Consider the following 22,795-nt stretch of genomic DNA (forward strand, 5'->3'; position numbering starts at 1 on the left):
CTTGCTGCCGCCTAGCCCAGGAGCAGATTTCCAGATTCGCCCGCTAGCAGCTCGAGGGTATCCTATCCCTTTCCTGGGAGGCTGCCTCTCCTAGAGGGGCGGAGCGGATCCCGGCCTGCGGGCCTGGGCGCTGTCCGCGGTGCTGATCAGTCGCCGAGTCCCGGTTCGCCTAGTCGCCTGCGGTGTCCGGTTCCCTCCTCAGCTCCCAGCCAGGGCTGCTCAGAGGATTCGGCTGCCCGCAGGGTGCGGAGGTCCGGCTCCCGGGGCTCCCCCCGTGGTCCCGGGGTTCCCCCTCCCCCGCCCCAGCCGCCAGCCTCCCCTCCCCCCGCCCCGCCCACGGCCCCTCCCCGCGCGCCCCAGGTCCCCTCCCTTCCCCCTTATCTCTCCCGCCCCCCGCCCCCTCCAGCTCGTTCGCCAGTTCCGGTCACGTTGCTGGGTGTTTACGCCCGGAGCCCGCCCCGGGCCCCCTGCTTCTGCGCCCCGGAGCCCCCCGGAGCCCCGGCCCCCGCGCCCCACAGCCTCGCAGCAGCTGATGGCGCCGCAGCCGGGCCGCGCTCTGCGGATCCCTGAGCGCAGCTAGCGCGGGGGAAGATCTTTCCCGAGACCCAGCGAGGCCCGGGCCCGGCCCGCCGGCTCCCTCGGGTCCGCAGGTGAGGAGGCTGGGCGGTGGTCGTCGAGGGTGGGCGCTGGCCGGGTAGCCGGGGTGATGAAGGGAGCGCCAGAGCTCAGGTTCCACCGGGAGGGCTGCGCGGGGCCGGGCACTGCAGCGCGCGGGAGGCGGGCAGGACGCGGGCTGCTGGCAGAAGTTGTCCTCCGCCGCTAGACCCGGGCCCTTCCCGGTGCTGGCGGGGAGTCCAAAGCAGTCCGCACCACCGCCTCCCGCTTCCCACCACTCGCGCCGTTCTGCCTGCTCTTCGTGTCCTGGCTGGTCCCGCTCTTCCCTATGCTCGGTGGTATTCATCCATATCCCTCAAACCCCCTCCCCCGCGAGCGCCCCAGCCGACTCTGGAGTCAAATTCGAGGCACAAACTGCAGAACATCAAGTGAAAGGGGGGGTTCATTTTTTCCCGACACCCCATTCCTACGTACCTGAATCCTCAGTAATGATGAGGTTGGGGTTGTGGGATCTTAAGTGGAGCGAGGAGCCAGAGTTGAGGGTTGTTTGGGAGGAGGGACTCGGGAGTGAGGAGGATCACAGGTCCCTGGAGAACGTGGCACCGCCACCAGCCTCCACCTTGCAGACAGAGTCCCAGACATTTGTCAAAGGCCAAATCTTGGTTCCAGACTCGTCCTCAGGAGAGCCAAGGACTTAGTGGGGGTGGCAGAGTAATTATTTTTTAATACGTGTACTTACTTGCCCTGGTGATTCCCAGTAAGATTCAATTCATTCTCTCTGCTCCACTATTGGCTGTGTGGTTTGTTTCTTGCAAGGGATTCCCAGAGTCCAAACAGCCGGGAAGAAGACGACAAGACACAAGGAGAGATCAGATTTCAGGAGACAGAAACTGGGTGGGGTGTAGAAATCGAGGGGATGGCCATGGCTACAGGGAGAATTCATCTTGAGAGCAAGAGGTAGCATCCAAAAAATGGAGTTTAGCCTGCAGAGGTAAAAGTGTGGTTGCCTTGTGAGAGGCTCTGAGTTCCAGAGTGAGCATCTACACACTACAGTTGTGTATACCAGGCAAAGGGCTCTGCCTCTCTGAGGTCCTGTTTCTTCATCCCTGGAGTGGATGTACGAATAGGACCGCCAGTGTAGGGTGCGATAAGTTCGTGTGTCAAATGCTGGCAATGGTGCTGAGCCGTGTGTGAGTTAGTGTCCCTGCCTGTGCCTTCAGGCCTGGGCTTGAGAAGGCTTCTGGGATCTGCTCTCCTCTTGCCCCGGGGCTCTGAGTCAGAGGATGAAGAGGAATAATGACTAAGAAAAATAAAGAACTCGAACGTATGGATTCCTTTATTTACTTGTTCATTACTCTGCCTCTCCCAGCTCATAGATCTGCTCCGGCTATAAGAACAACAACAACAACAACAACAATAAGTTTAGCCTTCCCCTAGAATCAAGGTGCCATGCATTCTTAAAGAACATTAAGAATGGTACAGAGATATTTGTTGACCAGACAGATGTTTTCAGGCCCAAAGAGAAAAGAAGCATTAAGAACGAAATTGAGCCGGGCGGTGGTGGCGCACGCCTTTAATCCCAGCACTCGGGAGGCAGAGGCAGGCGGATCTCTGTGAGTTCGAGGCCAACCTGGGCTACCAAGTGAGCTCCAGGAAAGGCGCAAAACTACACAGAGAAACCCTGTCTCGAAAAACCAAAAAAAAAAAAAAAAAAAAAAAAAAAAAAAAAAAAGAACGAAATTGAAACCGGGACAAGACCATCAGTCAAAGCATGAGGCAAGGCGCACTGAGAACTCCCTGTGATCTGAAGCAGGAGGCTCCAAGCTGCTAGGATGGCTTGAAGGAAGGGTGGGGCCGAAAAGAACTGGGGGTGGGGGGTACATAGAGCAGGCTGAAAGGTGGGGGCCAGGAGGGATTTAAACATCTTAGGGAAACTGCGAACTCACCCACGTATGGTGGCATATGCCTGCAATCCTAACATTAAGGCAGGAAAATTGCCCTCAGTCGGAGGCCAGCCAGGGTTACATAGTGCATTCCAGTCTATCCTGGACTACATTGTGAGAACATTTCAACAACAACAATAATAGTAATAGTAAAGTAAGTAAGTAATAAAAATAATTTCACATAAAATTTATTTATTTATTATGTATACAGTGTTCTGCCTGCATGTACACCTTCACTGCACACCAGAAGGGAGCAGCAGATCCCATTACAAGTGGTTGTGAGCCGTGGTGTGGGTGCTGGGAATTGAACTCAGGACCTCTGAAAAAGCAGCCAGTGCTCTTAATCTCTCCGGCCCCAGTTTCAAACTTTTGGTTAACAGACACCTTTTCTTATGCGAAAGTTTACCCTAGAAAAGATCACTAATGGGGGCTGGAGAGATGGCTCAGGATATAAACTCAGATGACGGTCTGAGTTTAATCCCAGATCCCAGAGTGAAGGAGAGAACCAACCCCCAAAAGTGGGCCTTTGACCTCTACATGTTCACCATAGCATGAGGGCCCCTGCACTCACACACATATACACCATACATGTGTGCACACATGGACAATGAAATACCTTTTCTCAAAGTAAAAGATCATTAAAAGCAAAGCCACCAACCCACCAGGTGTGGTGACACATACATGCTTTTAATGCCAGCACTTGGGAGGCAGAGATAAGCGGATCTCTGTGAGCTGGAGGCCAGCCTGGTCTATATAAGAGGATGCTAAGCAAACAGAGAAGAGCAAAACCACCAACCCTACCCTCTGGAGTATGAACCCCCCTCAGATGGCTGAGTTCTAGAGCCCTACAGAGCAAAAAGTGAAATCCGTTGGCTGAGATGACTCAAGTCTAGAGTACCATGATTCTTTGCTTCCTCGGGTACGTTCGACCCAAATAACTGTAAGAACTGAGGAGAAGAGAGGACTAAGTTCCCTATGCCTGTGTCAGTTGTGGGCAGATGGGAAGGGAAATGGAGACCCAGAGACTGGCAGGGCCTAAGTTACTCACCAGAGTCAGGAGGCCGGGCCTCAGAGAGACAAAATTGGTCGGGACAGTAAGATGGCTTAGCAGGTAAGGGCGCTTGCTGCTAAGCCTGATGACCTGAGTTCCACTCCTGGGACCCACACAGTAGACTGCATGAACTGATTCCCTCAGGTTGTCGTCTGATTTCCACATGCATGCTCTGGTGTGCAGAGCCACATGCACAAATAAATAAATAAATAAATAAAATTCTAAAAAATTTTTTAAATCAGAATTGTGCCAGGACCAGCAGGTTCCTGTGCCAGCTGCTTGGCTGATGGCTGAGGTCTTGAGGATCAGAGCCTTTTCTACCAACCCTTCCAAAAGGAAGAGATATTTGTACCTTTCAGACCCATGAGATGTGTGTCAACAGTATTTGGAATTAACTATAAACTTTATGCTACAGGTCCTTTTTTAATTCTGGGTGAGTTTTTTTTTTAAGACTACATTTTTGTTGTATTTGTTTATTGTTTTTTGGTTTTTTTGTTTTTCAAGACAGGGTTTCTCTGTTTAGCTTTTCCTGGATCTCACTCTCTAGACCAGGCTGGCCTCGAACTCACAAAGATCCGCCTGCCTCTGCCTCCCAAGTGCTGGGATTAAAGGCATGTGCCACCACCGCCCAGCTTGTTGTATTTAATTTGTGTTCAGGGTACATGTGTGTGCATGCGATGACATGCATGTGGACATCAATGAACAACTTGTGGGAGTGGGTTCTCTCCTACCACGCTGATCCCAGGTCTTGTACTCATTTCAACAAACCTGGTCACAGGCCCCTTTACCCGCTGAGCCATCTTTCCAGCCATTTGGTGATTTGTTGTTGTTAATGGACTTTTTTGTCTCTCCCCCCCCCCCCCCCCATCAAGCTACAAAACTAACATAGGAAAGAACTAAGAGTAACAGGGGTAGAGAATCAAGGCAGACTTTGCGGTGGCCAGGACCATGGACAGAGGAAAAGGATGAGAGACTCAGCCTCTGGGACCAGGGGGAGCTGGCAGTGACAGCCCTGCAGCTGCCGCCGCCTGGCTAAACCACATCTAGGACACAGCTTCCGATGCCCGGTGGTTCTAGGACTGCATGTGTGTTGTGACAACCTGCCATTTGTCTGCCTCAGCCCTTCTGACGCGCCGGGATTCCTCAGCCTCATAGAGTTCCGGCTGCTCCTAGTTCCCCCTGCCCCACTTCCCCTTCCCCCTTCCCAAACAATCCACACAGTAATGTCTAAGAATGAAAACTTGCCAAAATCATGTGTGACCCAAATTTCTGCCCTAAGAAGAAAGAGCAGCCTGCCTAGTTGGAAGCGAATGGTCGAGCCCCTCCGGGAAAGAGCAGAAACAGCTGGTTGGCTCAGCTTCTCCTATGGCCAGGGTCCAGGCTCCAGGGCTGTGTGGGAAGGACTTTCACCCTTCATAGACATTTCTCTCTTCCTCCTAGGGTAGGCCCACACACCCTCATCCTTCAGATATGCACACAGCACCCACACAGATGTAAGAGATTGAGAAACACAGCTGGAGCTTAAGATGTTGTTCCATGATAGAGCGTGTGTGAGGCCTCAGAATCACAGACATTGACACATGTGTGTTTGGGCACTCCTTAAGGTACACACAAACCCTTTCCTCCCAGTACAGACATACAGTTTCACAGGCCTACAACTCATCTGGTTCCCCTACATCAGGCCCCAGAGTATTAGGTGTCCACCTGACATCTATTTCTCCTTCTTTGAGGACCCTTGGGGATGTCAAATCTGATAGCGCCTGTCTTGATCTAGTGAATCTGCCCTGCCATCAGTCTACGAACTCCCCCAGATCCATCCACTCATCCATTCTGCAGGCAGTTGCCGAGTGACTCCTGTCTGCTACATACTGTACTAGGCACTGGGGAACTGGGCAGAAACAAAAGACTGTCTTCTGTTGCTGACAGTCTGGCGAGGGAAACAGACAGTAAACAAACTCTCCGCACACCCGTGTGCCAGGAGCCTCGTGAAAGAAGAGTGCAGAGGAAGGGGGTGGAGAGTGACTGGCAGGAGAGCCCTTTTATTTTGGGGGTGATCAGAGAAAGGCCCCAAGGAAGCAACATTTGAATGGATGATGGAAGGGAGGGAATGAGCCTTGAGGTGAGTCTGGTAAAAGTTACTCCTGGCAGAGAAGACAGTTCATACAGAGAACCCCAGGCGAGTATGCTTAGAGCAGCAACGAGGCCATCCATGGGGGAACAGGAGACTAGCAAAGAAAACCAGCGGCAGATTGTGCAGCTTGGTTAGGACTTGGGTTTTGCCCAGTGTGGTGGTGCACACCTACCATCCCAGCACTGCATGGGCAGAAGCAGGAAGATCACCGTTTAAGGCCATCCTGGGCTACAAAGCAAGACCCTGGCTTAAAAACAAGAAAAGGAGAACAGGCCAGTGAGAGAGCTCAGCAGGTGCAGGCACTGAGAACCTGAGATCAAGCCCTGGGCCCCTCGTGGTGGAAGGACAGAATCAGCATCCAGCAAGTTGTCCTCTGACCTCCTCATGCATGATGCGGCGTGTATAACAAGTAAATTAATGCAATTAAAAAAAATCTCGGTGGTGGTGGCACACACCGTTAATACCAGCACTCCGGAGGCAGAGGCAGGCAGATCTCTGAGTTTGAGGCTTGCCTGGTCTACAATTCGAGTTCTAGGGCTACACAGAGAAATCTTGTCTTGGAAAAAAAACAAAACAAGGATGCCAGAGAGATGGCCCAGCCGTAAAAGTCCATACCAAGTTTAGTTCCCAGTACCCATATCTGACAGCTCACAACCGCCTGTTACTCCAGCTGCAGGGCATCCGGCAGGCTCTTCTGGACTCCACAGGCATCTGCACTCACACATGCACAGAGACACATGCATATACACATAATTAAAGATAAATCTTTTTCAAAAAGAAAGAATTTGGGATTTGATGTAACGGGAGGCATTGGAGAGTTTTGAGATAAGGACAGGGAGATATGTTTGCTAAAGGGGAGTTGGCTCCAGAGTGAAGAATAGTGGGACAGGGTGGAAGCAAGAAGCCAGGTCTCAGAGCACTGTAATGGGACCAGAGGGAAGTTGGTGGCTCAGACTAGGGAGATAATGCCAAATGATGATTTGGGATAATTGTGCTGTTTAGCACAGGCTGGCAGTCAACTCAAGATGCTCCTACCTCAGACTCCTAAATGCTGTGAATATAGGCATGTGCTGCTGCTCTCAACCAGAGTGATTTTCTTTAAAAAAAATAAAAATAAAAAAAAAACTTCAAGAACCTACCCCCAGATGAACAGCCACAGACAATCGATGGCTGCCGAGAATCGATCTCTATTGATGCCCCCCCCCCCCCCGATAAATTCTCCAATCCCAAGTGATCTGATCAGTCCTAAACACGGAAGAGCAACACTAAATGGTCTCAGTAAGTTTTTGTTTGTTTGTTTGTAGTGAGAGGTGAAAAGGTGTAAATACAGCACTCATGTATGAAATTCTAAAAAAACAAAAAACACTTAATTTTTTTTAACTGCATTTCAGACTTTTAATCCCAGCACCACTCAGGAGGCAGAGGCAAGTGGATCTCTGTGAGTTTGGAGTCAACCTAGTCTATATAATGAGTGAGTTCCAGGATAGATAGGGCTATGTAGAGAGATCCTATCCAAAGAAACAAAAAAAAAAAATGAATGAGTTAATTTGGTTTTTTTTTTGTTGTTGTTGTTTTTTAAGACAGGATTTCTCTTTATAGTTCTGGCTGTCCTGAAACTTGCTCTGTAGAACAGGCTGGCCTCGAACTCAGAGGCCTGCCTCTGCCTCCCAAATGCTGGGATTAAAGGCATAGGCCACCATGCCCGGCTCATAATTAATTTTTGAAAAAATCTGCATTTCAGAGCTGAGAAGATAGCTCAGTCTAAGGACCTGAATGTAATCCCTAGAACCAGTGTATCCAACACATACTTGTCATCCCAGTGCTGGATGTAGACACATAGGTCCCTTGGGCTCAGTGACCAGACAGCCTCACCTAATCAGTGAGCCCCAAGCTACTGAGAGACCCTGTCTTCAAAAGGTGTATGGTGCCTGAGGAACAATGCTGGAGGTTGACCTCTGGCCCCCACACACGTGAGCAGACATACACATGTACCCATACACAAATGCACTCATGAACACACAGACACACACTGTAAATCATAGGGCCTGAGGATGTAGCTTAGTTGGTAGAGTACTCGCCCAGTATGCATGACTCCTAGATTTTGTGTTCTAGCACTGCTAATTAGATAGATAGATAGATAGATAGATAGATAGATAGATAGATAGATAGATAGAAAGAAAGAAAGAAAGAAAGAAAGAAAGAAAGAAAGAAAGAAAGAAAGAAAGAAAGAAAGAAAGAAAGAAAGAAAGAAAGAAGGAAAGAAAGAAAGAAAGAAAGGTAGGTAGGTAGGTAGGTAGGTAGGTAGGTAGGTAGGTAGGTAGGTAGGTAGGTGGGAATGTAGGTAGGTAGATACATAAATAGATCGATCAATCAGGGTATGGGGCCTCATGCCTATAATCCCAGCACTCAGGAAACTGAGACAGGAGGATTGCCATGAATTTGTGGCTGGTCTGAGCTACATAGAGCACACGAAGCCTGTCAGGGATATAGCAAGACCCTCAAAACCAATAATAACAATCATCATCATAAATGTTTTAAAATAAATGAAAAATGTTAGACTGGCAAGATGGCTCACCAGGTTAAGGGATTTGTGGCCAAGCCTGCCAGCGTGAATTCCATCCCAGAACCAAGAGAGGGAGAGGAGAACTAACTCCCACAACTGTCCCTTGACCTCCACTCATATACCATGGGATATGCACATGCACAAACACACAAAATGAATGAATCCAAAAAAATTTTTTTAAAGAATAAATGAAGTTAGTAACTCACTGTGTCTAAGGATCAGGAGTCTGGTGGGTTTTAACTGGGGTTTCCATTCTGAGTTTATTTGAATGGCTCATCTTATAGGTCAGTCCTCTTCATATTCATAATTTTAATGAATTCAAAGTCAGTTGAATGGAAACTGTAATTACATCTGCAAACACTTTCATCTTATTTTTTGTTGTTTTGTCCTGTTGAAGTTTCTCCTGCCATCTTTAAGCACATATTAATAATACAAAACGGGGATTTCATGATAACATTTTCTTCCATGCATATTTGAACATATTTACCTCCCTGTTAGCCACATTTCCCCACACTTTCCTCTCTCTGCTTCTTTGGTCTTTGAGATGGGCTCTTCCTATGTGCCCAGGCTCATCTAGAACTCAGAGACGCACGTGATCCACTTCAGTCACCCCAGTAGCTGGGACCACAGGTGAGTGCCACCTCACCTGGCACCCCTCACCTTTGATGTGAGTTAATCACCGAGTACAACTCCATCACCTGCATAGTCCCACGTCACTCAAGAGGAGGGATGGGCTAATACAAGATGGCATGTAACACAAGAGGCTAGGAAATTTGGGGGCATACATGTAAGCTCTTTCCTGTCACAAAAAAAGTTCAGCCTAAAAAAATCACTTAAACAGACTTTCCTTAATCCCAAACCTAAAGAAGGTCTTATGGGTCTAGGGATGCAGCTCAGTGGTTGATAGTGCCTGCCTACGTGTGTAAGGCTGTGCCTAATCCCAGCACCTGGATCGGCAGCATTCACAGATTGTAGTAACATACTTAATCTCATTTGTTTGATTGGTTGATTGATAGATTTTCTTCTTCCTTCTCTGATCTTATGATTGCAGGGGCTTTGTTGTTATTACTGTGTCCTGTGCTTCAGCAAGAGTAGACATAAATGGATGAATGGAAGGATGAATAGGTGGATGGATGGATGAATGGATGAAATAGTAGATCAAGGTAAGACAGCCTGTTCACAGAAATGAACAGAGAAAGGAAAAAAAAAAGAGTATATACTGAGTTACTGTACTAAGTTATCTGTACTAAGAACTTTTATCTTTTTGATTTGTTTGTTTGGTTAGTTGGTTGGTTTTTGTTTTCAAGACAGGGTTTCTCTATGTAATAGCTCTGGCTATCATGAAATTCACTTTGTAGACCAGACTGGCCTCGAACTCACAGAAATCCTCCTGCCCTGACTCCTGAGTACTGAGATTAGAGGCATGTGCCACTACCACCTGGCTCTACTGAAAATTTTTTAAAATTTTATTTTATGGAGTAGGGTGTTGGTGGTGGACGCCTTTAACCCCAGCACTTGGGAGGCAGAGGCAGGCGGATCTGTGAGTTTGAGGCCAGCCTGATCTACAGAAGTGAGTTCCAGGACAGCCAGGACTGTTACACAGAGAAACCTTTCTCAAAGAAAAACAACAACAATAACAACAATTTATGTGAGTGCTTTCCCTGTATGTATGGCTGGAAGCGAGAAGAGGGCACCAGATCCCCTGATACTGGAGTTGCAGATGGTTGTGAGCTGCCTCCTGGGTGCTGGGAAACAAATCCAGGTGTCCTGGAATAGTAACCAATGCTTTTAACCACTGAACCATCTCTCCAGTCCTTTTTATTTATTTATTTTATTTTTTTGTAGTGTCTCTTTTTTTTTTTTTTTTTTTTTTTGGTTTTTCGAGACAGGGTTTCTCTGTGTAGCTTTGCGCCTTTCCTGGAGCTCACTTGGTAGCCCAGGCTGGCCTCGAACTCACAGCGATCCGCCTGGCTCTGCCTCCCGAGTGCTGGGATTAAAGGCGTGCGCCACCATCGCCCGGCATTGTAGTGTCTCTTTTTAATTTTATTTTTATTTTATGTTCATTGGTGTTCTGTCTGTATATCTGTGTTGAGGGTGTCAGGTCCCCTGGAACTGGAATTACAAACAACTGTGAGCTGCGATGTGGGTGCTGGGAATTGAACCCAGGTCCTCTGAAAGAGCAGTCTGTAGATGTAACCAATCGTCTTATTAAAATAAGAAACACAGAGCCAATGTAAAAGAGAAAGCCGAGAGGTCAGAGCTCAGAGATAAAATCTTACCTCCTGCAGTGCTCCTAGCTTCCCCGACAGAGAGCTACTTCCTGTTTGTCTGTGTTTAAATAGTCTTTCTGTTCTGCCTTCTCATTGGTTGTAAACCCAACCACATGACTGCCTCATCACTGCCTGTAAGTACCGCCCTCCAGGTCTTAAAGGCGTATGTCTCCAATACTGGCTGTATCCCTGAACACACAGAAATCTACCTAGCTCTTCTAACCACCATGCTCTTGCTATGGCTCTAATAGCTCTGACCCCAGGGCAACTTTATTTATTAACATAAAATTAAAATCACATTTCAGTACAAATAAAATATCACCACATTTCCCCTTTTCTATTTTAATAAAAAGAAAAAAGGCAAAAGGTTATAACTAACAAAAGAAAAACTATATACAAAAGTACAATAACTATATACAATATATACAAGTAACAAATACCTAAACGATGTCTAGTCCATTTGTATTTGACAAATCAGAGAAAATAATTCCCTTATCTATCCTATTTTAGTAAGTCCAAAATGTATCTAATTCACTTTCTATCCTAATTAATCTTCAACTATAACTAACTAATCTTCAATTCCCTCAGAGACCCAAGAAGGAAATAATATTAGCTAACAAAAATAAAAACAGGAAGTGCACAAAAGCAACTTCCAAAAATTTTGTGAGTCGACAGAAACAGCCAGCTGCCTGGACAGTCACCTGAGGTTTCTCTGCAGTGTTGGGGCATCATCTTCAGCCTATAGGCTTAGCGTATCTGACAGACTCATTTGTGAAGTAGGTTGTACACAAGGTCAACAGTTCAACCTCACACTGGGTGAGAGCAGTCCATGTACCAGAAACACCTGAATTCCACTAGTGTCATGTCATGATTCAGGATTTTAAATTCTGGAAATTGTTGATGGTTTTTGAATTCAGCTGTCCATTCTTCTTGGCTGTGTATATATGGCTTCATCTCAGCATCCCCTTCTTCTCCACATCCCTCTATTAAATGCCAGTCTACTATTGAGAGGCGTGAGCTTTCAGTTGCTGTTCCATTGCACAACAGAAGCCATCGGCCCACTGCCTGTTCAGCTGCCTTCTAAGAAAAGGGTACTGTACCTTTTCCGGATTGTGAAGGCCACTTCAGGGATGGTGCCATATTGTCCTGGCCTCAGAAGATGCCTTCTGATAAAGCCATAACCACACTTGTTTTGGCAGGAATCGGTAGTCCTTTGTTTCGTGTTCTGTCTGTCCATTTTGTCCTGTTGATTTGAGGATACTTTGTTGTCCAGTGGCTAACTTTTGCCACAATGAAAATTAACTCCATATGCAGTTTCTTCAATGCCCATATTTTCTCTGAAGTAGATTGGTACTGCCAGGAGCCGACATGTCTCAAAAAAGAAAAATTTCTAAGTTATTAAAACATTTTAAATGCCATATTCGGTAGATCTCTGAAGGCTTTGAAGATGACCTGTCTAAAACATATCTGCTCAATTTTTAAAACGTATCTAATATGACTACAATTTCTATTGTAATGTCTATAACTACTAACTTTCATTTCTTTATATCCTAATAGTTGGTAATACTGTAAAGTATTTAAAACTAGTAATTATCTTTTTCTTTTCTTTTCTTTCTTTCTTTTTTTTTTTAAACAAGAACCTTAAATCTAATCTCCTTTGCTTAGCCTTTTTCCTAACCCTTGACAACAACTTGTAACCAACCCCCCTAAACAATGAAAATTATCCCAGACCCAAAACCCATTAAAAGAACCAAAAAACCACCTGCCCCACACCACTTCTTTGGCAATGTGGGTGTCATATTCTTAAAATTGCTTCCTGCTGGGTATGGGCGAAGTTATCTTTATCCTGAAAGAAAAATTTAGGTTAATTGTCAAATTCTAGGAAAGGTAACTATATCCTTCATTATTATCCAGTCTGTGTATAAAGCCAAAGTTCAGGGTTTATCTCAAGTCCTTATTCAAGTAGTCTTTGAGACTGGATCATCTCAGCTAGTCATCTCAAAATTGCTCTGAGCACCTTGTAGTTCAAAGCTGATCTGTAGATGATGTTTGTCAGTTCAGTGATATTATTATTGTCCACGTGGAATTGTTGTTGTTGTGGGGCCCCATCTTCTTCCTGGAGACTTCAGTTGATGTTAGGCCTGGCCATGATTTCCTGCAGAAAACTGATAAGAGACTCGAACACAAAGACATATATATGCAGCTAATTGAAGCCTTTTTTCTAGAATTAGTTAGTACTCTGTATGACCATTCATATCTTAACAAAGTTTAAAATGTATATGTATATATTAATCTTGTAAATTTTGATATAAAATTTATACTTTAAGAAAAGTTTAAAGAATCAGAATAGAATCAAAGAGTTGAGATTAGTAATAGAATAGTCCCTTAATTAATTTGGCTTTTGTCCTGTCCCATAGCAGAAAATGGCTCTTTTATTCTGGCATGATACAGGGAGTTTGTATTTTCATTTTAACAACATGCTTGAGTTTAAAGAAGGAGAGAGCCATTCTCCAACTCCAAAGTCAGCTTTAAATTTTAATTAAACTGGGACTATTAGAAGATCAATAGTGTTAAATCTTTAGAGAAAAGCAGAAACAAACATTTAAGAAGACATAAAATTTTTTAGATAATATATACCCATACACCGTTTCACTCTGTTTCCTGGGATAGATGATTTGTCCCTTTTCTTCAGTTGTCTCATTTGTCTTGTGTTCTTCAGATTCCTTAACCATCATTCTCCTAAAAGACAAAAACAAAAACCTTTCCCCAAGACTAATTTGGGGATGTTCCTTTTTGGCAAGTTATTATCTGATTAAATGAAAAGGCATGTGTTACTGGTACAAGTTAGTTTAAATTGGATGTTCATGCTGGTTGATGAACTATCATCTCCTCTAATTAAGAGGTTTCTCTTGTTCAAATCGAACCTTTATCAATTTTGATGGTACCCACAGCTTATCTTCTCCTGTAGAAACAAAAGCAAAACCTCGTCCCCAACGTAATACATACCCTGGTTTCCATTCTGAGGTCAGCACATCCTTAAAGTATATAGGCTGATTTAATTCTGTAGTTTTTTCTATTACCCAATGTCTCTCTGCAGCTGTTGTTCCTTTCTCATTGGCATTCAGAAAATTCAAATTTAATAGAGCATTATGCAGTCTATTTCTGGGGGTTTTTGTTACTCCTTTCTGTTTATTTAGCATATCCTTTAGAGTTCTGTTTGATCTTTCTATAACTGCTTGACCTGTAGGATTATGTGGTATACCTGTAATATGCTTTATATTGTAATAAGCAAAAAACTGTTTCATTTTAACAGAGACATATGATGGAGCATTGTCAGTTTTGATTTGTGCAGGTATACCCATGATGGCCATAACTTCTAGCAAATGAGTGATTACAGAATCAGCTTTTTCAGAACTCAAAGCAGTTGCCCATTGAAATCCTGAATAAGTATCAATGGTGTGGTGTACATATTTCAATTTTCCAAATTCTGCAAAGTGAAACACATCCATCTGCCAGATTTCATTCCTCTGAGTACCCTTTGGGTTACATCCTGCTGGTAATGGCGTTTGATTATAGAAGGAACAAGTAGGACATTTCTTTACTATTTCTTTGGCTTGTTGCCAGGTTATGGAAAAATTCTTTTTTAAACCTTTACTATTGACATGATGTTTTTTATGAAATTCTGAGGCCTCCAGCACATTTCCCATCAATAATTTATCAATCTCATCATTGCCTTGTGCTAAAGGGCCTGGCAGACCAGTATGAGATCGGATGTGAGTTATATATAAAGGATGACTCCTTTTCCTGATTGTATCTTGTAATTGAATAAATAGTGAAGTTAATTCTGAAGCATCAGGGATAAATTCTGCAGTCTCAATATGTAATACCACTCTTTCAGCATACTGAGAGTCAGTTACTATGTTGAGAGGTTCTGAAAAATCCATTAATACCAACAGAATAGCATACAATTCTGATTTTTGCACTGAATTATAAGGACTTTGTACCACTTTACTTAAATTTTCTGATTTGTAACCTGCCTTTCCTTGTTTGTTGGCATCTGTATAAAATGTACGAACTCCAGATATGGGTTTTTGCCGTACAATTCGAGGCAAGATCCAATCAGCTCTCTTTATAAAATCAATTCTGTTGCTTTTGGGATATTTGCTGTTAATTTCTCCCAAAAAATTACTGCAAGCTCTTTGCCAAGGTTCACTTTCTGTCCATAATTTTTCAATGTCCTCCTTAGTTAAAGGTACGACAATTTCTGCTGGGTCTATTCCTGCTAATTGACGAAGTCTCAATTTTCCTTTCCAAATCAAGTCAGAGATTTTTTCCCCATAAGTTTTTAATTTTTTATTTGGTTTATTTGGTAAAAATATCCATTCCAATATAATATCTTCCCTCTGCATTAATATTCCAGTAGGAGAATGCCTAGAAGGTAAAATAACCAAAATGCAATCCAGCTTTGGATCAATACGATCCACGTACCCTTCATGTACTTTCTTTTCTACCAAGGCCAATTCTTTCTCAGCTTCAGGTGATAATTCTCTTGGACTATTTAAGTCCTTGTCACCTTCTAAGGTTTTGAACAAATTAGTCAGTTCATCATTTTTTACCCCCAACAATAGTTCATAGATGAGAAATATCTCCAAATAATCTTTGAAAGTCATTAAGAGTCTGTAGTCTATCTCTCCGAATTTGCACCTTTTGGGGTCTAATTTTTTGTAGCTCTATTTTATATCCTAAATAACTAATAGAATCTCCTCTTTGTATCTTTTCGGGAGCAATTTGTAATCCCCAGCAAGGCAAAATTTTCTTTACTTCTTCAAACATTCTTTCTAAAGTATCTGCATTTGAGTCAGCTAGTAAAATATCATCCATATAATGATAAATTATAGATTTAGGAAATTTTTTACGTATCACTTCCAATGGCTGTTGTACAAAATATTGGCACAGAGTTGGGCTATTTAACATTCCCTGTGGGAGGACCCTCCATTGAAATCTTTTAACCGGTTGAGAATTATTATAAGTAGGCACTGTGAAAGCAAATCTTTCTCTGTCTTTTTCTTGTAAGGGTATTGAAAAGAAACAGTCTTTTAAATCAATAACTATGAGAGGCCATCCTTTTGGTAACAGAGTAGGCAAAGGAATTCCAGATTGTAGAGAGCCCATTGGCTGAATTATTTTTTTAATTGCTCTAAGGTCTGTTACCATTCTCCATTCACCAGATTTCTTTTTAATAACAAATACAGGAGAATTCCAAGGGCTGGTTGACTGTTCAATATGCTGAGCATTTAACTGTTCTTCTACCAGCTCTTCTAAAGCCTGGAGTTTCTCTGTTGTTAAAGGCCATTGCTGAACCCATACAGGCTTGTCTGTTAACCATTTTAAAGGTAGAGCTGTTGGTATTTTTGGAAGATTATCAGTTGTTGTGCCCTGTTCCTGTATAATATGGATGGCTGGTGACCACTCAAAATAATGCCTTCTAATATTTCTCTCAGCAACATGTGCTAGTTTATGATTTGTTTCTGAGATTGGAGGGATTTTAATCTGAGTATTCCATTGTTGCAACAAGTCTCGACCCCACAGGTTCATAGCTATGTTAGCGACATATGGTTTTAATTTTCCTCTCTGTCCTTCTGGACCTATACATTCCAGCCATCTTGCACTCTGTTTCACTCCAGATAATGTCCCAATTCCTAACAGTTGAACGTTTACCTCCTGAAGAGGCCAAGCTGGATGCCAAAATTCTGGTGCAATTATGGTAACGTCCGCACCTGTGTCTACCAGACCAGACAACAAAACACCATTTATTTTTATCGTTAATTTTGGTCTCTGTTCATTAATAGAAGTTTGCCAAAAAATTTTCTTTATGTTTTCTCCTGAATTTTCTATTCTCTCTGTTTCATCATCCTGACCAGCATGATTTATTCCAATAGTCATTTGGTTATTTAATCGCTCAGAGCAGGGATTTCCTCTACAGCTGCAGGAAAGGTTTGAACTGGTTTTGCTATGGGGGCCTGCATGAGGCCCCTCCGGGAGTTTCCCAAAAACTGAGGCAAAGGATTACCCTGTCTGTCCTTTGTTGATCTACATTCATTGGTCCAGTGTTTTCCCTTACCACACCTTCTGCATACTCCAGAAGGAAGGGGCATTCTGTTGCCATTGTTCCTTGAAGAAACATTGCTTCTAGGAATGACCTGTTTACAGTCCCTTTTAAAATGTCCTTGCTTTCCACACCCAAAACATCTAACACTCCTCAAACCTTTTGAAATTACTTCTCCTACCCACGTATCATCATGCTCATCAACCTCAACATTAATTGTTTCTCTAATCCAATCTTCCAAAGGTGCAGATCTTGCCTTTAACGGCCTGATTATTCTTTTGCATGCTGCATTCGCATTCTCAAATGCCAAAGCTTTAATTATTGCCTTACTAGCTTCTGATCCTGAGACCATTCTGTTTACTGCTGAAGCCAGTCTTTCTAAAAAATCTGTGAAAGATTCTTTTGGGCCTTGCATAACCTTTGTGAATGACTCAGGTTTTTTTCCTGGTTCCTCAACTCTGTCCCATGCATTCAAGGCTGCCATTCGACATAAAATTAGGGTTTGAACATCATATAAACATTGTGTTTGTATTGAAGCATATTGGCCTTCTCCAATAAGCTGATCCTGACAAACTTGTATTCCTTTATCCCTCCATTGTTTTTCTACGTTTCTAGCTTCCTCCTTAAACCACGTTAGAAATTGAATTCTCTGGCTGGGTTCCAGAACAGCTTGTGCAAGGTCCCGCCAGTCCTGTGGTATAATCCTATTATATGTTGACCAAGAGTTTAACATTTGCTTTACATATGGGGAATGCATGCCATAAGATACTATTGCCTCCTTAAACCTTTTAAAATCCATCAGTTCAATTGGAGCCCAAATATTTTGTGTAGCCATTTGATCAGGCATCTGCTGTATGGTTACAGGATAAATTAAGGGTGACTGTGTGAAAACAGGCTTTCTTTCTGTAACCTTATGATCCAAACTTGAACCAACTTCACTGTTAATTTCTTCTGTCTGAATTTTTACAGGTTTAACAGGTTTTTCTAAAGCTGTTATCCTGGCACTTAAATCGACTATCTTTTTAAATAGTAAAATGAGAATAAGCATGGTGATAAACTGCATAATTCCCATAATACTAATCTTTTCATATAGTTGTTCCATTGTCAGACTGCCTAAAATTTCAAACAAAACCCATTCTTCCAATGTACACAGGAAACCCATTTTTTTTTTAATGTGGAAAAAAATTGTCTTTTAAATAGTTTCCTTTATGACTTACCAAATCTGCGTAGAACAGTAGAAATCCCAGCGAATTTCAAAAGAGCCACCTAGTGTCCTAGGTGTGAATCCAGAGAGAGAGAGAGAGAGAGAGAGAGAGAGAGAGAGAGAAACAGAGAGACAGAGAGAAAGCAAAAGCGAAAGTGAAAGTGAAAGCGTAGCTGGCTAAAGCTTAAATCCAGCCACTTGTTCCCTCTTGAGCCGAGTCAAGGCTTGGCTTTACAGGCAGAGGCCCTGTTTAGCAGGGCAGGCCTGAGTTGTTTGTAGCACTGGCTTTAAGCAAGCAGCTCACAGTCCGGCCTGAGGCCAAGCAGACCTTGGGCCGGGGCTAGGGAGCTGGCTGCTCCGGCTAGGGAGCCGGCTGCTCGGGCTAGCGAGCTGGCCCCAAGCAGTTTTTAATGGATTCGCCCCACGTTGGGCGCCAGATGTAGATGTAACCAATCGTCTTATTAAAATAAGAAACACAGAGCCAATGTAAAAGAGAAAGCCGAGAGGTCAGAGCTCAGAGATAAAATCTTGCCTCCTGCAGTGCTCCTAGCTTCCCCGACAGAGAGCTACTTCCTGTTTGTCTGTGTTTAAATAGTCTTTCTGTTCTGCCTTCTCATTGGTTGTAAACCCAACCACATGACTGCCTCATCACTGCCTGTAAGTACCGCCCTCCAGGTCTTAAAGGTGTATGTCTCCAATACTGGCTGTATCCCTGAACACACAGAAATCTACCTAGCTCTTCTAACCACCATGCTCTTGCTATGGCTCTAATAGCTCTGACCCCAGGGCAACTTTATTTATTAACATAAAATTAAAATCACATTTCAGTACAAATAAAATATCACCACAGCAGTCAGTGCTCTTAACTGCTGAGCCATCTCTCCAGCCTCTCTCCAGTCCTTTTTAATCTCCCTATGACATCAGGAAAATAATGTCTCCCAGAGGTTAAGTTTTGTGCTCAGGGTCGACACAGAAGGTAACTGAAAGAGCTAGGATTCAAACTCGGGGCTGTCCCCAGTGTAGACACTGGGTACCTTCTGTGAGTTGAAGAAACTAGGCTCACACCTGTACTCCCAGCTGCCTGGGGGGCTGAGGTGGGAGGATCGCTCGCATGGTGAGCTCACAGTGTGAGGACTCTCCGTGTAAGACAACAAGACCCCGCCTGAAAAACCAAAAGCAACCCTGGGTCAAAAACAAGCAGGCAGAGGGTTGGCTGGAGAAGTAGGTGTGGCCCCGTCTCTGAGCACGGGAGATGTCTGATCACTTCAGGGTCAGTAAGTTCGGAGGGGTCTACACTGCTGCCTGGGGAGTGGCTGGCCCAAGTGGCATTTCTTGAACATACAGACGGTCAGTAAGCATCCAGTGCTCTCCCTAGGCCGAAGGGCCATCCCATGCTGACATAAAAAAGCTGCGGGGTGGGGCGAGTGGGGCCGGGGTGATAGGGAAGAGGGCCCAGACGGGAGCCTATGGAAGTGAAGCTCTCAGGTGGACCTGCTTGGAGTGGCCTTACAGATGAAGAGCTGTCCATCTCACCTCATGACCCTTCCTCTCTCATTATCCTAGACAATCCCCAGAGTAGGTGGAGTCAGGTCTTTTAGAAGTTTAAGGAGAGCCCAGAATGGTGACTCATGCTTTAATTCCAGCACTCAAGAGGCAGAGGCAAGGAGCATCTCTGAGTTTGAGGCCAGCCTGGTCTACATAGTGAGTCCCAGGACAGCCAGAGCTACATAGTGAGACCCTGGCTTGGGAATAAAAAGTTTAGGAAGAGGGAGTTGTGATGTAATTTCATAGTATAGTGCTTGCCTAGCATGTGCATGGTGCTGGTGAAATCCCCAGCTCAGCACATAAAAAAAACAAAAAACAAACCCCACAAAACTTTGGGGAGGGCCCATGCCTGTAGTCTCCGCTACTCAGAAGGCTGAGGCAGGAGGACCATTTGAACCTAAGAGTTCATAGCTAGCCTGGGCAGCATAAAGTAAGTTCTCTTACCCAAAATAAACAAGTAGCTTAGGAGGTGGCTGGCAGAGAAGACATGGGTTCCAGGTCCTGGGCCCCAGAGCGCTTGCCTCGGATTTTGTTTGCTTTTCCAACAATCTGGCCGCCATGGAGGAGTCACTGGAAGAGAGAGCAAGGCGGAGAGAGAGGGCTACGAGCCTGGCCATGAGTAGGACACAGGTGCCTGCTTCTCTGTCCCCATGTTTCCATGGGATCCCCCGGTGTGGGTCTTCTGATCCTGGCTCCCATTCCATGCGGTCTCTAGAGTGACCCCCCCCCCTCCTGCTTTCAGCCCACAGAGACACGAGACTGAGTGGCTCTTCAGCTTCTCCCTCCCTCCTATGAGCCAGGCACAACCATGCACACCCATCACTGAAGCACTCCAAAGTCAGAGACGGGAATGTGGAGAGTTCGAGGCTAGCCTGCACTACCTATCAGGACCCTCTCTCCCCTGTGATTTGAAGGAGCCTGAGACGTATGTGGGAGTCATAACTGGAACAGATTTCAGGGTTCATCACCCCAGCTCCCTCTTTTTTAAAAATTATTAATTAAATTTTTTTCATTTTATTTTACATCCTGACCACAGTTTCCCCTTCTTCCTTTCCTTCCTGTTCCTCCCCCCACCCCCCCAGGCCCCCCCCATGCTCCCTTCTTACCCCTACCCTGCCATCATCCACTCCTCTTCTGTTTCTGTTCAGGAAGGGGCAGGCCTCTCATGGGTGTCAACAAAGCGTGGCAAATCAAGTTGAGGTAGGACTAAGCTCCTCCCTTTGTATTGAGGCTGGGCGAGGCAACCCAGCATGGGGAATGGGTTCCCAAAAGCCAGCTCAAGTGTTAGGAACAGGCCCGGATCCCACTGCTAGGAGTCCCACAAATAGACCAAACTACACAACTGTCACACATATGTAGACACTAGGCCAGTCCCATTCAGGCTCCGTAGCTGTCAGTCCAGGGTCTGTGAGCTCCTGTGAGCCCAGGTCAGGTGTTTCTGTGGGTTCCCTTGACTCCCCCACCACCACCCCCTGCTCGACAGTCCTTGCTCCCTGTCTGCAACAGGATTCCGGGAGCTCAGCCCAGTGCTTGGCTGTGGATCTCTGCCTTTGTTTACTTTAGTTACTGGATGAAAGCTCTCTGATGACAATTAGGTAGTCACCAGTCTGATTATGGGAGATGGTCAGTCCAGGCACCCTCTCCACTATTGTTAAGAGTCTTAGCTGGGGTCATCCTTGTAGACTCCTGGGAGTTTCCCTGGCACCAGGTTTCTCCCTAACCCTGACATGGCCCCCTATCAAGACATCTCTTTCATTACTCTCCCGCCCTGTCTCTTTCCCAACCCACCCAACCTGACCCCACAAGTTCCCATGGCCACCCACCCCCAGCCCACCCAGGAGATCTCTTCTATTTCCCCTTCCCAGGAAAATCTATGTGTCCGTTCTTTGGGCCCTCCTTGTTACCTAGGCTCTCTGCGGCTGTGGATTGTAGCCTGATTATCCTTACTTTACAGCTAATATCCACTTAGGAGTGAGTACATACCATGTTTGTCTTTCTGGGTCTGGGTTACCTCACTCAGGATGATTTTTTTCTAGTTCCATCCATTTGCCTGCAAAGTTCCTAGTGTCTTTGTTTTTTACAGCTGAGTAGTACTCCATTATGTAAATGTACATTTTCTTTATCCATTCTCCAGTTGAGGGGCATCTAGGTTGTTCCCAAGTTCTGGCTATTATGAATAATGCTGCTGTGAACATAGTTGTGAGCTCCCTTATTTTACATATAGAAAGCTGAGACCTCAGAGGGGGAGCGAACTGGTCACGAGTAACACATCTAATGAAGGCTAGACCCCAAGTCATCTGCCTGTCTTTGCCAACTTCTTCCCCACTTGTTTGCCTGTCTGGGGAGCAGAAGAGGCAGGAAAGCGAAGCCAAGGCACCCCTGGGCCTCGGTTTCTTGGACTGTTAAATGGGAATAACAGTCTCCCTGAGGACATGCTCACTCAGCCTTGGAGAAAGGTAGTAGAGGGCACTGAGGGTGGAGGAATCCTCTCCCTGGAGACAAGAGGACCCAGCATGAAGGATATCACAAGGGATCTGAGGTGGGACAAGACAAATGGCCTCTGATGATGTGGGTATCACCTTGTCTTCCACCCAGGTGGGGCCCAGGCCTGGGTTGCCATGGATACCGTGTCCCTGGAGCATCAGATTCAGAGCGTGCAACGCCACATCAGCTTCCTGAAAAAGGAGCAGATGGCCCTGCTTCGAGACCTGCACCTGGAGATCCTGAGGCTGCAGAAACGCTGCTCAGGTGAGGCTAGCACTCACCTGGGGGCGGGGGTGCTGCAGTGAGTAGGGGCCAGTCACCACCATCAGTTTCTCTGGTGGGGTGCCCTCCTTGAGTTCCTGTGAGCCTAACACCGGTTCTGCCAGGTCTCTTTCTGGATGAGAAGGATAAGGTGGAGTGAGTTCTGGGGATGAGCTGGATGTGACAGTACATGACTGTAATCCTGGCATGGGGGAAGTAAGAGTTAGGTCTCAGCTGTATGGTAAGTTCTAGGCCAGTGTGGGCTACCCGAGACCCCGTCCCTCACCCTCCCCTGCTTCCCCACACCTAAATGTTTAAGGCTGAGGACCCTACTGAGGTGGTGGGTCGGGCTTCCAAGAACCAGTTCTGGGGGATTCCTGTCCTTTTCCGTCACTGTTCATTGGGCACCTGTCATCCTTCAGGAAAACGCAAGTACCAGTGAATAATGGTGAGACAGAGCAGAGGGCTTGGAGTGTTGCTCGGTGTTGGAGCACTCGCCCAGCATAGACCCAAGGCCCGGAGTTACGGACCCAGCATCCAGCATCACACACAGAAAAATGAACACACATCAGAAAGTAAAATGGTAAAGAGGAGTTCAGGATGATAATCCAGTCTGAGCAAG

General features: G+C 45.3%; 1 protein-coding gene across 2 annotated transcripts in view; it reads left to right on the forward strand.

Moving 5' to 3' along the window:
• The first annotated feature begins 484 nt into the window (after positions 1-484).
• Positions 485-22,795, forward strand: part of Ccdc92b (coiled-coil domain containing 92B) — a 33,348-nt gene continuing 11,037 nt past the window's right edge. Inside the window, exons 1-3 of one of the 2 annotated variants that reach the window (XM_042282383.2) lie at positions 485-650; positions 9,355-9,466; positions 22,024-22,176. In XM_042282383.2, coding sequence (XP_042138317.2) covers positions 9,445-9,466; positions 22,024-22,176 — 175 coding nt within the window. In that variant the 5' untranslated portion in view covers positions 485-650; positions 9,355-9,444. The remainder of the gene's footprint in view (positions 651-9,354; positions 9,467-22,023; positions 22,177-22,795) is intronic. The other variant, XM_076542881.1, reaches the window with a different exon arrangement.

This window comes from Peromyscus maniculatus, chromosome 8 (genome assembly GCF_049852395.1).
Source record: "Peromyscus maniculatus bairdii isolate BWxNUB_F1_BW_parent chromosome 8, HU_Pman_BW_mat_3.1, whole genome shotgun sequence".
Classification (NCBI taxonomy): domain Eukaryota; kingdom Metazoa; phylum Chordata; class Mammalia; order Rodentia; family Cricetidae; genus Peromyscus; species Peromyscus maniculatus.